This window comes from Mirounga leonina, unplaced genomic scaffold (assembly GCF_011800145.1).
Source record: "Mirounga leonina isolate KUSES-001 unplaced genomic scaffold, KU_Mleo_1.0 Mir_96, whole genome shotgun sequence".
Lineage (NCBI taxonomy): Eukaryota > Metazoa > Chordata > Mammalia > Carnivora > Phocidae > Mirounga > Mirounga leonina.
The window spans coordinates 5,732,899-5,750,946 of NW_023270871.1; the positions used below are offsets into that span (position 1 = coordinate 5,732,899).

At 41.2% G+C, this 18,048-nt stretch overlaps 1 protein-coding gene across 4 annotated transcripts in view; it reads right to left on the reverse strand.

Annotated features, from left to right (window-relative positions):
• Window positions 1-6,168, reverse strand: part of LOC118006331 (5'-AMP-activated protein kinase catalytic subunit alpha-1) — a 33,438-nt gene extending 27,270 nt beyond the window's left edge. For 2 of the 4 annotated variants that reach the window (XM_034998942.1, XM_034998943.1), the window contains exon 1: window positions 6,042-6,168. In XM_034998942.1, the coding sequence (XP_034854833.1) occupies window positions 6,042-6,168 (127 nt within the window). Of the gene's footprint in view, window positions 1-4,690; window positions 4,823-6,041 lie in introns of all 4 variants that reach the window. The other 2 variants (XM_034998944.1, XM_034998946.1) reach the window with 2 other exon arrangements.
• Window positions 6,169-18,048: the final 11,880 nt, after the last annotated feature.

Here is an 18,048-nt window from a genome sequence, read left to right on the forward strand (position 1 = left end):
CACTTCAATATCCGAATTTCAGGAACATAATACTTTTGAAAATAGTGTTTTAGGGGCACCTGGGTGGCTCAGTCGTCAAGCGTCTGCCTTCGGCTCAGGTCATGATCCAAGGGTCCTGGGATCGAGCCCCACATCAGGCTCCCTGCTCCACGGGAAGCCTGCTTCTCCCTCTCCCACTCCCCATTTGTGTTCCCTCTCTTGCTGTGTCTCTCTCTCTCTCTCTGTGTCAAATAAATAAATAAAATATTTTAAAAAAAGAAAACAGTGTTTTATAGCTTGGAAAAAACACATTATCACATTTGAGCCTCACAACAAACCTATGATATAGGTAATTATGAGGCTCTAAGAGATTATGTAACTTGATGAACTAAAGTTATTAAGTGATCAAGTTGGGATAGGCCTTCTGACTCCAAGTCTTATGACCTATCTACTCTACCCCACCAACAATATGCAGTAGAAAATTGCAGGGGGGGAGGGGGGGAGCTGGGCACAATATCAAACCTCAAACCCTGAACTGCTTTCTCAAAACTAAGCAAAGGATTCTCTATTGACTAAATTTAGTTGCAGCCAAATTAACTGCTGCTCGATAGAATCAATGAGTATCAAGCAGACCCTGTCAGGAATATGCATTAAGAGAACCAGCCCCCTTTCCAAAGCTCAAAATCTTACTCTGCAGACTGTCACTGTTTTACAGTAGTGCTAAGATACTGGGTTTTTAAAAAGATTTTATTTATTTATTTATTTATTGGAGAGAGAGCAAGTGTGAGTGGGGGGAGGGGCAGAGAGAGAGGGAAAGAGTGAGTCCTAACCAGGCTCCACACACAGTGCGGAGCCCAATGTGCGGCTCCATCTCACAACCCTGAGATCATGACCTGAGCCAAAATCAAGAGTCGATCACTTAACCGACTAAGCTACCCATGCGCCCCATGATACTGTTTCTGAACAAAACGGAAGACAAGTATTTCTGCCACGGAAGACTTGTAGGTCACCCACAGCAAAGGTTACCGAAATTCACAATGTCTCCCTCACAAGAACATTGGATTAGTCAACTACTAGCTAACAACCTGTTATTGCTTTCCAAAGGGAACTTTGTCTACCTGTAGAACACTGTAACAAATGCTCTTCTAATCAGATATATAATCATGAAGTGAAACAAGATCATACTGTGAAAGAGAAAATTTTAAATAGGAAAGAGGTGCCACAAAGAATTATCTCCTGAAGATACTCTGATCGCCTATTTCATTCCCACTCTAAAATTAAAAGAGTAGGGGCGCCTGGGTGGCTCAGTCGTTAAGCATCTACCTTCGGCTCAGGTCACGGTCCTGGGATAGAGCCCCGCGTCAGGCTCCCTGCTCTGTGGGAAGCCTGCTTCTCCCTCTCCCACTCCCCCTGCTTGTGTTCCCTCTCTCACTGTGTCTCTCTCTGTCAAATAAATAAATAAGGGCGCCTGGGTGGCTCAGTTGGTTAAGCAACTGCCTTCGGCTCAGGTCATGATCCTGGAGTCCCTGGATCGAGTCCCACATCGGGCTCCCTGCTCAGCAGGAGGGTCTGCTTCTCCCTCTGACCCGCTTCCCTCTCGTGCTGTCTGTCTCTCATTCTCTCTCTCAAATAAATAAATAAATAATCTTAAAATAAATAAATAAATAAATAAATAAAATCTTTAAGATAAATAAAATTAAAAGAGTAAAAAAAAATCTCACTCCGGGGTGCCTGGGGGGCTCAGTCTGTTAAGCACAGGACTCTTGATTTTGGCTCAGGTCATGATCTTGGGATTGTAAACAGAGCTGCAGTTGGGCTCCATGCTTAGCCGTGCAGCCTGCTTAGGATTCTCTTTCCCTCTCCCTTTGCCCCTCCCCCCACTTGTGCATTTTCTCTCTCTCTCTCAAATAAATAAATCTTAAAAAAAAAAAAAAATCCCACTTCTAGAAGTATAAGGGAAATACCTTAATCCTGGAGAAGGATGAGCTTTAAAAGCTATAGTGGAAATCTGAGAAAGGCAGGTTTTCTTAATGTAACATTTCAGGCATCCCAAAAGGCAAACCAAATACCCATGTTCCACCCACCACCACCTTAAGCAATAAAACATCACAGATGCAAGTGAAGCTCTGTATGCCTCCTCCCAGATCCCTTTCTCCTTTATCTTCCCCTAGAGTATGAATCCATAAACAATACTGTAACAATGTTTTCCCTACATTTATTTCTACAAATTTAGTTTTATATATTCTTTTGAATACATAATACCTGCACTGCACAATTAAACAACACAAAAAGATATACAGTGAAATGTCCCCCTGCTACCTAGTTCCCCCACTCTGAACAACTAATGTAACTGTTTCATGTTTATCTTTAAAGGGACGCTCCATATATATATGCAAGTAGTTACACTTAAATACCTTATTTGCCCCTATTTTTTATACACAAATGGTAGGTATACTATACACATTTGTTCTACTACCCCCTTATTCTTCCTCTTAAAAATACACCTTGGAAATTGCTTCTTAAATTATATATAGTCTCTTGTTTTTTTTCTTTATGTTTGCAAGGTATATCATTGTATGGATAGCCATAATTTAACTACTGTCCTACTACAAAGGTTATTTCCAACCTTTTGTATTTATAAATAATATGGCAATGAATAACTCATTATTTCATACACACACAAGTATATCTATAAGATAAATTCCTAGAGGTTGAATTACTGGGTTAACTTTAATAAATACTGTCACACTCTATAGAGGTGGCAACAATTTACTCTCACTAGCAATGTTTGGGTGTTTTTGTATGATTTAAAAATTTATATAAATAACATGACAGTACATGTTCTACTTCTTTGGTTTTTGTGGCCTAACCTTATAAACTTGAGATCTACCCATGCTGATATATACATATTTATATAACATATAGATTTTTTTCCTAAGTAAGCTCTACACCCAATGTGGGGGCTTGAACTCATGACCCAAGATCAAGAGTTGCATGCTCTACTGACTGAGCCAGCCAGGAACCCCCTCCTTAAAGAAATTTTTAAATAAAAAGACAAAGAGAATAGTCACCTATTTACCTGAAATTGCAGTTTTATGTAGAAAAATACTTACCAACTTAATAAATAGGTTGCATGTATAAACAACTTATTTGCTGAAGACCACCTACACCACTAAAAAAAACCGTCTTCTCTTCTCTTGGAAAACTTAATAAAAACTGCCATTTTAATTTACTGCAATAGAAACATGACTCTCTTTTCATCCATGCTTTTATAATTGCTGTACCTGGGGAAAGGCACGTGGACCCTGCAAGGGAGGAGAGGCTAACACCTTGATAACCAGGGGGGGAAAAAAAGATAACTTGGGAATAATAAAAGATAATTCAAGCATAATCCCAAACCAACCCTAGTAGTCTGTTTAAACTTTCTCCTCACAATGGTATCATTAGGTTACCAAGTGACTTTTTTAGCCTGTAGTAGGAAACAAAATAATCACTGCGAATTTTTAATCGCCTTCACCCCCCAAAATTAAATTTCTTCTAAGCATGTAAAATCATATTGGGAATTTTTCTGCATATCAATATCATATCTTCTATTAGATTCCTTTTCTATGTTAAATTTACCAATGTGTAACTCATTTTAAAAGCTCTATCTACTCCAAATTATCTCCATTGAAATATATGATTAATCATACCATTGATACGAATTCTTGTCAAATTAAGGCTAAGTTACCAACATCACCAGTGTAATAGTTGTTTTTGCCTGCTCACTGAGCAGCTATGTCCGCCTTTCTCCTAACAATTAATACCCATTCTGTATAGATATTTTTCCTGTCTCTCCATACTAAATTCTTCAGAAAAAGATGCCCCCACCACACACACATTCAACAGTGGGCCATATTCCACCAAGGGTAATGCAATCTCCTTTGCTTGTACCTACTTAGGAACACAAGCCTAACCCAATTAGCACATGGCATCCCTGGCCCCATGGACAGGATGAGCCAGTGACACTCATGAGAGGTATGCTGAAGCTTCCATGCTTTGGAGAAAGAACCACAGAAAGAGATGTTCTTGGCTAGGTTGAGTTGGATTTTCTATTACTGCACTTGGAGCAGAAAGCATCCCAACTGTTTAACAACTTAAAAATGCACTGGTTGAGGATTTTGACCAATATCAACTAATGTATTTATGAATAAATTTAACCCTATCTATGAAACCTGTGATTCTTTGATGAATATTGGCTTTTCTATACTTTGGAGAGGTTGACTTTGACAGTATAATACTTCAAGAGAGGCACATGTGGAAGAACGAAGGTTAAGGAACAGCACTCACTGGAAGGATTCATGTCACAGCCACAACACAGATCAAATCCAGAAAATGAAAAATTTCTCTTGCTTTCCTATCTGCCATGCCAAAAGCTACCTAGCAAATAAGAAAATGAGACCTGACTTTGCACAGGTCTTTAATACAATGATGAGCATCCTAATCCAAGCAGAACCCTGGGAGGAGTGAGGGTATCAAAACTGTCATCACTATTTTGGGGCACTACTGAGCATTTCTTACAAATATTTGTAAAGCAGTTTGTAATTGCTAACAAGTAAAGAGACAACATAGCCAAAGATAAATAATTTTAAGGGCACAGAGACATCTTACTGACCTAATACAGACCCACCCTGATGGCTCTTATTACCCTATTCTGGCATTTGCTTCTTACTTTCTTACATTGTTGGCCTTGCTGATTTTCATAAGAAGGCTTAGGCAGTTGCTTCCCTGTGGGCTATACAGCAATTTTCCAGTTCTATGACTCAGAAAGAGCAAGAGAAGGAAGGGTTCTCCTCTTCCATCCCTAGATAAAATCAGAAAATGTTTATTTAGCTCCGGTAAAGCAAGGCTCAGTTAGTTAATTCACTGTACACTTTCACAACTTTTTTTCTTTCAAGTCAAATATTTACCAAGAGCTTAGCATATGCAAGTCATTGGTTATTATATATCCAAAGCCAATGCATGAATATTTATCAGTTCCATGCTTCCTTCCTCTACATCCCTAATAACAAAGTCAAATATTTTAAAGAAAAAAAATATTTACGCCTCACAAAGTTTTCAATTAAACTTTTTGTGCCAGAATTGGTGGACTGGTGATCAAGTTTGTTATTTCCAGAATACTGTGCTGAAACACAAGGGTAAGAGATTCCACACTTTACTTAAAGAAAAAAAGTTCAAATGATGTGCACTAAATTATTAAAACATAAATATCCTGAGAAAATAAATGGAAACGAACTACATTAATGAGCTAATAAATACTATCTGGAGGCAACATCTGCACTACCTACCAGGTTTGGCACAGAGTCTGCAAAACTGATAATTCAGAAACACTAAAGGCACAGAGTCTGCATTCAGAACATAAACCATGCATCGCAAATACGGACCAGTTTACATTCATTAACTGCTCCGAAAAAAATTTAGTCACCCTTCCCAACGAGATGGCCCTTTTTTTAAAATTCTAAGCTACCCCCAAAGTAAGCTTACTTTGGGGGGAAGGTGGTGGCGGGGGGCGGGGAGACACATTTCACACCTGAGAACCAGCCCGGGCAGGTAAGTCGAGAACCTCCTAAAGAGGACGGAAATACGGACAATACTGAGGACTGCCAGGGAAGCGATGGGCTGGCCCTGAGACGAGCGAGCACAGCCCCAGCGACCAAGAGGCCCTCTCCCCAAGGCTCCGGGCCGAGACCCCGGCGCCCCCACCCAGCGCTGAGAGCAGCCGCGCGACCCTAGCCTGCCCCCCCCGGGGAAGTTCGCACCGCCGCATCCCCGCCCCTCGCACTGGCAAGCCCCTCGGGCCGCGGCGCCGTCGCCATGGCGACCGGTCCCCACCCCCACCCGGCCGGGGAGGGTCGCGCCGCAGTCCCGCGGTGGCCTCTGACTCCGCTCCCGCTGGAGCCAGGACGGGGGCTGCCGAGCCTGGGAGAGAAGGAACGCCGGGGCAGGGGAGGATGAAGAGGTGCGAAAGGCGGAAGTCGCCCGGATCGCGGGCTGGGGCCGAACCTTGCCCCAGGGGTCCTCACCCTTGACTTTGCCGAAGGTGCCGACCCCCAGCGTGTCCCCCAGGATGTAGTGGCCGATCTTCACCCGCCCGTCGTGTTTCTGCTTCTCGGCCGTCGCCATCTTTCTCCAGGAACTGAGTCTGCGCATGGCGCCGCGGGAGGGGGCGGAGGGGGCGGGCAGGGCCGCGCCGGGGGCGGGCAGGGAGGGGGGTGGGGACGCGGGAGGGCAGCCGCGCCGCCGAGCCACCGCCCAGCGCCGCCCGCCGGTCCCCGCCGCCGGCCGTGGCGCAGACGCTCCCCCTGGCGGGGCGGGCAGGGGTCGCTGGGAGAGCCACCGGTACCCCGCTTCCTCGCGCTGCCTCGTTTCGGCCTGGGGCGCCCGCCCACCTGCGCGCCGAAGAGGGCAGCCCCTCGGCTGCCACTCTCCTCTGTGGCGGAGTTTCTGCCAGCAGGGATCTCCCCTAATCGTTACTCCTGGGGAGGGGTACCGCTCTCCTTGCGATTCCGAGGGGACAGTTGGGCACTGAGGAAGCCCACTCGGGTGAGGCAGTTGTGTGGCTGGTTACTAGTGCAGCGTGAATTGAATCATGGCAGGGGACACCGCCCTGTCACTGTTTTCTAACCTTTTCATTTTCCCTGTGCGGATGGAATCTAAAAGCCACTGGGAGTTGTCACTTGCATCTTCGATGGAGTTTCCCCTTTTTCCACCCATCCCCCCTTGCTCTTTGTTGTTGTTGTTGTTGTTGTTGTTGTTGTTGTTGTTACTTTGAACCAGTAAGTTGCTATTGGTCACCTCGACAGCTCTAGCAGCGTTGTCGGGCTTTCCTCCTTATGGATGCTTTTCTGAAATTTCCTTCCCAAGCAAGCTCTGTTGGAAGGAGCAGTTTGGGAATATTGTGAACGTACGTGTGCTCAGGAATGGGATATTACAGACATAGGAATCAATATTTTTAGATTACCGATAAAATGTAGACTTTGAACTGAAAACAAGGCTTATATTTGCAAACACCAAGTCAATCGACAAATATTTATTGTACTTGAAATGAGTAAAATTTAGTCTATTATCTATACAAATGGGATGTGACGTATTACAGGGGAAGTAGAGAAAGTATGATTATTTGTATTAAATTTTTAAGCCAGTTCACTACTTAGTTGTGTTCCGCTGACATGGGCAAAATGAAGTCTACAAAAAAACAAGATATGATTTGCAGTGTCATAGCATTTGGGCCAGTGTCAATGGGCAAAGAGTTGAACTCTTCGTGACTCAGTCGTTAAGCGTCTGCCTTCGGCTCAGGTCATGGTCCCCAGGGTCCTGGGATTGAGCCCAGCATCGGGCTCCCTGCTCCACGGGAAGCCTGCTTCTCCCTCTCCCACTCCCACTATGAGCTCCTCAAGGGTAGGGACCCTGAATCTTCATTTTGTATTTATCCACAGTGTCTGGCAGTGCTTGAAGAAAGAAAAGAGTGAGGGTTTGGGGATGGATCAATGGGAGAATGAAAGGAAGACAGGGTGGAAGAAAATGTGACAAACTTTTTTTTTAAAGATTTTATTTATTTATTTATTTGACAGAGAAAGACACAGCGAGAGAGGGAACACAAGCAGGGGAAGTGGGAGAGGCAGGCTTCCATCCGAGCACTCCCCCTGCTTGTGTTCCCTCTCTCGCTCTCTCTGTCAAATAAATAAATAAATAAAATCTTTTAAAAAAATAAAGTTAAAAAAATATATATATATGTAAGACTAAAAATGTTATCCTCTTTGTTCCTAAGCAAAGTTACCCAGCTCCTCTGATTTTTAGATACTTTCTGTTTATGAAATCAAAGTAACATGCATTAAGTACTGCTTTGTTCCAAGCAAGGCACTGCAAGAGAAGCAAAAGCTTGAGCTTAGAATTACAACAGTTACAAGTAGCCTTGGGTAATCAGTTGCTATTGTATTATGGACTGCACATAATCTGAAGGACCATGAAGTTAAGAAGTCTTTGATTACTGACACATTTGGGGGTTGGGCAGTGGTTACTCTTTTAATTTTTGCTCTCTGGTTTCTTCACCTTTACTTGTTTGCCTTGTGAGTTTCTGCAGCCCAGACATTTTAGAACTCTACGAAGCAGAAATAGCTTACTGAATTCTCTTAGGGAAAAAAAAAAAAAGCACCTTACTATGAAGTATCATCTTAAATTACTTTACTTTATTTTAAATTTGCATCGTGTCTAGAGTTTGACCTGGGAAAGTTCTGTTATTTCTTTTAACCTAAAAGAAAAAAGTCATAAGGTACCTCAGCCCTGCGTGGTTAAGCCACAGAGCATCTTACAAAGGAGCAAACTGAAGCTGAATTTTACAAACCAATTGCCAAGCTCTTCATGAGCTTCATGAAACTATGAAAACCCAATTAAGAAAATAATATAAAGTTTTTTTAACCGAAACATCAGTTTGTTTCTGTTCTAATATTTTAGATTATAGTTTTATTTAATACATATTCATTAAATGCCACTATTCACTCAAAAGCATTGTTGAGGAAATAAAACCTAGAATCTTAGATCAAAGGATTGAGTAGGAACTTAGAGGTCACCTTATTTGGTCTTCCAAAATCTCTGTTTAAGCAGCTTTTATTGCTGTTTTTTTTTTTTTCTTATGATGAGTTAAAAACTGAATTAAAGGGGCGCCTGGGTGGCTCAGTCGTTAAGCGTCTGCCTTCAGCTCAGGTCATGATCCCAGGGTCCTGGGATCGAGCCCCACATTGGGCTCCCTGTTCGGCAGGAAGCCTGCTTCTCCCTCTCCCACTCTCCCTGCTTGTGTTCCCTCTCTCGCTGTCTCTCTCTCTGTCAAATGATTAAATAAAATCTTAAAAAAAAAAAAAACTAAATTCAATTTAACATCTTCTAAGAAGGTAAATGATAAGCTTCCTTTAATCCTTTGCTTTTTCTCTATCCTTCATTCCTTTTAAAAAGTTTCTGTCAGAGGAGCCTGGGTGGCTCAGTTGTTAAGCATCTGCCTTTGGCTCAGGTCATAATCCTAGCGTCCTGGGATTGAGCCCTGCATCGAGCCCTGCATCGAGCCCTGCATCGAGCCCTGCATCGAGCCCTGCATCGGGCTCCCTGCTTGGAGGGAAGCCTGCCTCTCCCACTCCCCCTGCTTGTGTTCCTTCTCTCGCTGTGTCTCTCTGTCAAATAAATAAATAAATAAAATCTTTAAAAAAAAAGTTTCTGTCACATTTTCTTCCACCCTGTCTTCCTTTCATTCTCCCATTGATCCATCCCCAAACCCTCACTCCTTTCTTTCTTCAAGCACTGCCAGACACTGTGGATAAATACAAAATGAAGATTCATGGTCCCTACCCTTGAGGAGCTCATAGTCTAGGGTGACAGTTCTCTATATTCCTCCCACCCAGGATAGATAGTTTTCACATGCTCAACACTCTCCCACGGTAGAAGTGAAGATAAGGCAAACTGATTTACACCCAGATTCCAGACCCATCAGTTGTAACCCTACCCCCATCTCAAGCAAAGTATATTGGAATGTAAGTGGGCAGGAGTGACTTTACAGAAGCAACCTTGATTTCACACTAATTTAGGAGGGAGGGAAAGGTAAATTGTTTTCAGATTTCAGTACTTCAACTTTATTAGTACAACTAAGTCACAGTACATCTCAGTATGGGTGAAGACATATCACAGGGACCCAACACCCTGATGGAGAACTTCCGGTCTCAGGAGGACGCTAAGTGACTGTCACCTGTTTCCTCTGTGGCCCTTCAGAGAGTCTATGGGAGCTGTGCATCCTCTTGGTCTTTTCTTGTTAAGCCATCACAGTGTTAGTAAACTGTACACTGTCAGGTGGGTATTATACTTCTTCAATCTCTTTCTCTAAATATAGTGGCCAGAACTAAAAATGCTAAGTACTACACTTCTGTTAATGCAGCCTAATGTGTCCTTAGCTTAGTTGTAGTTACATTGTAACTAATACTCAATATTTATTAAACAACAAGTAGTATTAGTTTGCTAGACTCTGAGGACTCAAAAAACAAAGGAACACAGTACTGCCTTCAACATGGCAAAGCAATGTGATAGGTGCTACAATAAAAACATATATGGTCCTTTTTGTTTTAAGATTTTATTTTTAAGTACTCTCTACACCCAACATGGGGCTCAAACTCACAACCCCAAAATCAAGAGACACATGCTCCACCAACTGAGCCAGCCAGGAACCCCCTATATATGTCCTTTGGAAAGGGTTTCAGGAAGGGAGGGCACAACCTTTATCCGTGGAGGTCCATAAAGGCTTCAACTTGAATATATTTAGGGGAATAGTAAGGGGTATTGCACTGTACTCAAAGAAGGATGGCATGGGGTGTGGAGAAACTTGGGGAACAAGGCATCCCAGGTAGGGGAAGAGCATATGCAAAATCACAGAGGGAAAGAAGCTTTTGGCTTTTCAGGGAAGAACAAACTAGTTACAGGGGATGAAATCTGGATGTACAGAGGGACTTGTTAGAAGAAACAAGAGAAACAGGAGTAAATCCTGAAAAGCCTCATATGTACTTCTCAATTTGGACGTTATAGAGTGATGAGCCACAGAAGACGTGAAGTAGATGCATTTTAGAATTACTTTCTTTCCCAAAGAAACTGATGGCTATGGGTGCCTTTGGTAAGGGAAAAGGGTGATCAAGAAGTCAGGTGCAAGGGGCAGGATTTCCCTGTGTACCTTCTTAACTTTTTGGTTTTGCACCTTATGCATGCATATATTACAGAGTCAAAAACTCTTTAACTGTTAGAAAAAAATTTTAAACTCTGAATTCAGTGTGGAGGATGGATTGGAAAACAGCAAGACCAAAGTGGTGATAAAAAACAGGAGATCTGGTGAAGAAATGAGATAGGCACTATGTATGCAGAGGAAAAGCTTAAGACATAGACATGGAATTAGCAACGTACAGAGATTGGTGTGGACAGAGAGGGTGAGGAAGAAATCTTAGTTACCTCTCTACCTCTGGAGGGATTATTGGGGGGATGGGGAAGAGAGATTCATAGAAATAATGAATTTTATTTGTAACATTAGGGCATCTAAGGGACATTCAGGTAAAGATATCCAGGATGATACTGGTAATACAGGTCTGTTACTCCAAAGAAAGGTAAAAGAATGAGATCTCCCCAGTTCATAGAATTAAGGGATCCAAGGACAGAAGACTTACTTAGAGAATATGGATAATTAGAAGGGTCCAGAAGAAATAAAAGTCTATGGAAGAGACAGAAAAAAGAGCAGTCAATTTATATTAGAAGCTCCCAAGAAGTTACAGTGATTAAAATTAGTCTGTGGATGATTGTCCCTGTTTAACTGGAGTAGATGATTCCTAATTAGAAACTTTTTAGGCAAAAATGTTTAGAACACTCTCATGACAAATTTTAAGCTTCAATTACCCTTATAGATTTGGGCACAGAACTGTTTTCTAGGGAAAATCTTAGTACTCTTTGTGAGGACTCCCTTGGCCTATCTCTATGTACAGGTGGTTGGTTGATCCTGGTTGGCTTACTATTAATGAGAAAATGTCAACCCTGCCGTCCTCCCAGTTGATTCTCTGAGTATCAGGCATGTGGATCTATCCATGATCAGCAGCAGAAAGTGTATTCATTCACCAAAAAATGTGAATCTAAACTTTGCTGCCCTGTTCTTATCAGCTAAAGGAAATAATATCCTTGAGACTATAAGGGAGAGACTAGTAATTGAACTGTCCTGTTTCTGGTTGCTATTAGATTTGCTTTTACTCAATTTGGTAATAAAAGGAGCTGATAAATACTCAGGTACCTTGAATGAGCTAATAATTTGTCTCTCTATTCAGATTAGTTGTTTGGTTCCCTTCAAAACAATATTCTTTAAAAATTCGTTCAACATTGGGGTGCCTGGCTGGCTCAGTCAGAAGAGCGTGCAACTCTTAATCTCATGAGTTTGAGCCCCATGTTTGAGCCCCATGTTGAGTGTAGAGATTACTTAAAAAAATAAAATCTTTAAAAAAATTTTTTTGTTTGACATTTATCTAAGTGGAAAGGCACAGAATAGAGGATTGCTAGAGCAGTGTCCCGGGGAGCAAAGACCCTGTTGTTACCAAACCCTCATTTCTTAGACAGCAGTCAACAGTCCACCTAAGCATGCATTCTGGAGCAGGCGAGTTCTTATCCCACCCCAAGTGATTTAGCAAAGTGGTTCTTTTTTACCACCACTTTCCGGGAAGAGTTCAGGTAAATAAAAATTTGAGTGATATTTTGGCACCCCAGAGATGTGTAGTACCCCTTACAGAGTGACTCCTATGCAGTGGCCTGGCTTAGCTCCCTCTGGGCTTGCACTGCCATTCTGTCCTCGGAGCAGGGGTGTATTGTAAGAATGGATGAGATGCTGTAAGAAACAGATGTGCAAACCCTCTTCACTTCAGCTGTCCCAAATTTACAGCCTGCCTCTAACAAAGATGTAGTTACTGAAGGTCTGTTCTTTAGTGTTCTAACCTTATCCCTGGGTTTATCATATTTTCCTTCCCCTAAATTCCTTATTCCTCCATTATTTGTTATTTACTTTAAGGTAAATATTACTCTTTGAGGTTCCCAGATGCTTTTTCTTTTCTTTTTTTCTTTTTTCTTTTTTTTGAGAAAGCGCGAGTGAGGGGAGGGGCAGAGGGAGAAAGAGAGAATCTCAAGCAGGCTCCATGATCAGGGTGGAGCCTGACATGGGGCTCGATCCCAGAACCCTGAGATCATGACCTGAGCCTAAATGAGGAGTTGGACGCTTAGTCTACTGAGCCACCCAGGTGCCCCCCAAGATGCTTTTTTAAATAGATTTTATTTTTTAGAACAGCTTTAGCTTTACAGAAAAAATGCGAAGATAGTACAGAGTTCTCATATACTCCATAGCCAGTTTCTACTATTATCAACACCTTACATTCTTTTTTTTTTAAGATTGTATTTATTTATTTGAGAGAGAGCAAGAGTGAGAGAGATCACAGAGGGAGAGGGAGAAGCAAACTCCCCGCTGAGCAGAGAACCCAATTCAGGGCTTGATCCCAGGGCCCTGAGATCATGACCCGAGTGGAAGGCAGACGCTTAAATGACTGAGCCACCCAGGTGCCCCAACACCTTACATTCTGTGGTACATTTGTAACAATCAATGAGCCAATATTATATATTATCATTAACTAAACTCCATACTTCATTCCAATATCTTTAATTTTTACCTAATGTCCTTCTTCTGTTCCAGGACCACATTACATTTAGTTATCTTGTCCCTGTAGGATCTTCTTGGCTGTGACAATTTCTCAGGTATTCCTGGTTTTGATGACCTCGACAGTATTGAGGTGTATTGGTCAGATATTTTGTAGAATGCCTTCCTTTCAGAATTTGGTTTTTCTCATGGCTAGACTGATGTTATGGGTTTGGGAGGAAGAACACAGACAATGGTCCATTTTAATCACATCATATCAAGGGTTCATACTGTCCATATGGTTTGCCACTGATCTCAATTACCTATCAAAGGTTGTGTTTGTCAGGTTTTTCTACTGTGAAGTTACTCTCTTTTTCTTTCTTTCCAAACTGCACTCCTTTCTGTATCTTTGGAAGGGAATCACTGACCAGAGCCCACACTTAGGTATTGGAGAATTATGCTACCCCTCCTTTAGGGTGTACTAGCCACATAAATTATTTGTCATTCTTCACAGGAGATTTGCCTCTTCTCTCCCATTTATTCATTTATTCCATCATTTATAGCAGTGTGGACTCATAAATAGTTATTTTATAACTGGGTTATAATCCAATACTCCCTTCATTTTTTTGCTCAAATTGTTTCAGCTTTGATCAGTGGGTGCTTTTTCAGTTAGCTCCCGTATCCTTTTGACATACCTCCATCAATGTCGTTTTTATTGTTTTTTTGTTTAGCACTTTCTTACTTTCTGGCAACCCAAGATTTGGTGTTTGGAGTGTCATTACTTCTAGACCCTCTCGGCTGACAGAGCAAGGAAATATATGTGTATATGCTAACCAATAAATGTACCCATATCTCTAAATATTTCTTTTTTTAAGATTTAGTTATTTATTTGAGAGAGAGAGAGAGAGAGAGAGCAAAAGGGGGGGTCAGAGGGAGAAGCAGACTCCCCGCCGAGCAGGGAGCCCGATACGGGACTTGATCCCGGGACTCCAGGATCATGACCTGAGCCGAAGGCAGTCGCTTAACCAACTGAGCCACCCAGGTGCCCCTAAATATTTCTATATGTAGAACTGCCCCTATCTATAATAAGATAAACATGATTGCATACAACCAACTCTAATCCATTACTACATGGGTTATCCTAGTCTCTTCCCTTTGCTTACCTGTAAACTCCCACTCCCAACAGCGAGAAACCTAGCTTCCATTATCTACAATCATTTACTTAATTGCTCAGGGTAATGTATATGTTTATGGAAGTATCAGGATTGTTAACCCTACCCCTCTGGATAACAGCTGTATCAACTTGAGTCCAGTGCTTGTGTGCAGTTCCTTTTGTCTTTAGTCTTATAGACTCCCCCTCATTTCCAAGTGCTAATCTGGACTCCACCATTTCCTTAGGTAAGCACCTTTGCCCTTCACTCTCCTCAGTGAGGCCGTTTTATACAGGTATAATACCAATGGGTTTTGTTGTCACAATCTGCACTCCATCCTGGGATGCCCCAACCTTTGTTTTAATCTCCTATGCACCTTGTTGTTGAGGGAGGAATTCACTCCCTAAGGTTATGCAGATGGTCAAACCGCAGAACACCCAACACAGGACAGATGTATCAACAGCAGTCTATTGGTCACATATACTCACAACCTAGGGGAAGGGGGCACAACATAGCACTCAGGGCCACACAGGGGTTGCACTCAGGAACAGAATGAACGACCAGTGGCTTCGGAAGGCAGGCTTTGTAGTATCAATAGGGTGGGGTGCCTCCTGGTTCCTGTGAAGAATGTGATTAGTTATTTGAATAATTCTACAAGCTGACAGGGTTCTGAACCCACTACTCGGGGATTAGCACTACCTATGCCTGGCCTTTTGGTAAGAAGGGTTGTTTGGCTACAGAAACTTATCTATGTGAATGGATAAAGAAGATGTGAGATATATATATATATATATATATATATATATATATATATATATAGGAATATTATGCAGCCATCAAAAGGAAAGAAATCTTGCCATTTTCAACGACGTGGATGGAATTGGAGGGTATTATGCTGAGCGAAATAAGCCAATCAGAGAAAGACATGTATCATATGACCTCACTGATATGAGGAATTCTTAATCTCAGGAAACAAACTGGGGGTTACTGGTATGGTGGGGGTGGAAGGGATGGGGTGGCTGGGTGATAGATATTGGGGAGGGTATGTGCTATGGTGAGCGCTGTGAATTGTGTAAGACTGTTGAATCACAGACCTATACCTCTGAAACAAATAATACATTATATGTTAAAAAAAAAAAAAAAGGGAAGAAGATAGCAGGAGGGGAAAAAGGAAGGGGGCGAAATCGGAGGGGGAGACGAACCATGAGAGACTATGGACTCTGAGAAACAAACTGAGGGTTCTAGAGGGGAGGGGTGGGGGAATGGGTTAGCCTGGTGATGGGTTTTAAGGAGGGTACGTTCTGCATGGAGCACTGGGTGTTATACGCAAACAATGAATCATGGAACACTATGTCAAAAACTAATGATGTAATGTATGGTGATTAACATAACATAATAAAAAAATAAAAAAGAAAGAAAGAAAGAGAAAGAAAGAAAGAAAGAAAGAGAAAGAAAGAAAGAAAGAAAGAAAGAAAGAAAGAAAGAAAGAAAGAAAGAAAGAAAGAAAGAAAGAAAGAAAGAAAGAAAGAAAAGAAAAGAAAAAGAAAAGACAGAAAGAAAGTAACTTATCCACGGGAGCAGAATGGGGAGGGGAACTTATAGCTGGGCCATTTGAGGCCCTCTCAATAGTACCAGATGTCAAGGCAACATGTAATATTGAGCCTTAATATTAGGCCTTATACCACAACCTTGCAAATGACTTTTTAAATTTTGCATCATGAAGGTTCACTTTCTGCTGTAAAGTTCTGTGGGTTTTGACAACTGTTCAATGCCATGTATCTACTATTATGGTATCAGAATATTTTCACCACCCTAAAAATCCCCTGTGTTCCACATATTCAACTCTGTCCTCTTTTTCCTGTCTCTATCATTTTGCCCTTTTCAGAATGTCACTTACTTGGAATCATACAGCATGGAGTCTTTTCAGACTGGCTTCTTTCCCTTAGCAATAACCATTTAAGGTTCATTTCTATCTTTTCTGTCACCCTTAAGTGGTTTTGAAATAAGGAAAATATACAGTATTTAAAATTTTAAGATTGGTCTCCATTCTAAAATATTGTCCTCAGATACTTAGTTGAGGGCCGACACTTATTCTATACTTGGGATGCCTGGGTGGCTCAGTCAATTAAGCGTTGGCTCAGGTGATCCCAGGGTTCTGGGATCGAGTCCTGCGTCAGGCTCCCTGCTCAGCGGGGAGTCTGCTTCTTCCTCTGTCGCTCCCCCTGCTTGTGCTCTCTCTCTCTGTCAAATAAATAAACACAATCTTTTACAAATAAAATAAAGTGGGGCGCCTGGGTGGCTCAGATGGTTGAGCGTCTGCCTTTGGCTCAGGTCATGATCCCAGGGTCCTGGGATCGAGCCCCACATCGGGCTCCTGGCTCGGCGGGGAGCCTGCTTCTCCCTCTCCCTCTGCCCCTCTCTCCCTGCTCATGCTTTCTCTCTCTCTCTCTCTGTATCTCTGTGTCTCAAATGAATAAATAAAATCTTAAAAAAAAATTTTTTTTACATAAAATTAAGTATTCTATACTCTTTAAAAGAATCTAATAATGGTACAGCTTTGCTAAAAGATATGTTAAATGTACCAAGAGGAGATTAGATAGATAGATGATAGATAGATAGATAGATAGATAGATAGATAGATAGATAGATGGATGATAGATACTGTTATTTAGCTTTGGTGGTTTCCTCAATAATTAAGTTATATAGGCAAGAAAAGAGTTAAATACCTGATTTTGTTTATGTTTCAGTAAAGAATATTATTCCTTACACATGTAATCAGTACATGAAATTACTAATTTAATTATATTATTAAATATATTAATATATATTTTATATAAATAAATTTTATTTATATTTTATATAAATAAAAATATAAATAAATTTCTTTATATATATTAATATATTATATTAAATATATAAATTTCTTTATATCTATTATTTCTCTTACATAGAGTAAAACAATTAAATTCAAGTACATTATCAAATGTGTAGAACCTTTAATTTCAGAGATTAAGATGGTTTTGGTTTTTTTTTTTTTTTTTTTAAAGATTTTATTTATTTATTCATGAGAGACAGAGAGAGAGAGAGGCAGAGGGAGAAGCAGGCTCCCAAGGAGCAGGGAGCCCGATGCGGGACTCAATCCCAGGACCCCGGGATCATGACCTGAGCCGAAGGCAGACGCTTAACCATCTGAGCCACCCAGGCGCCCCAAGATGGTTTTGGTTTTATGTGGGAATTTTCTTTGTGTTAGGAATTTGTTCTAAATCTAGTATATTTTATTTTTACTGAAATGGTTCTAGATTACTTGACTCTATTAAATTCTAACTTGGAAAATCTTCTAAGTGTCTTATTCAATTACATATATTATAATTGGCCTTTAGTAGAAGACTTTGTTTTGTCTGGAACTAATACTTTGTCATGTTTTTTACTTCTTTAGAGTTCTATGTACTTGCCATAAATTCAACCCAAACTTTCTAACAATTGTCTAAAATCTTTTCTCAACATTAAAATGCATGAGGTATATGATATGCAGGATGTGTTCATACTTTGTCATATTTTTTACTTGCTTAGTTTTCTATATGCTATTCCTCGATTCAACCCAATTCCTCCAATTGTCTAAAATCTCTTAAGACATTAAAACATGATATGCATTGGGCGCCTGGGTGGCTCAGTTGGTTGGGCGACTGCCTTCGGCTTGTGTCATGATCC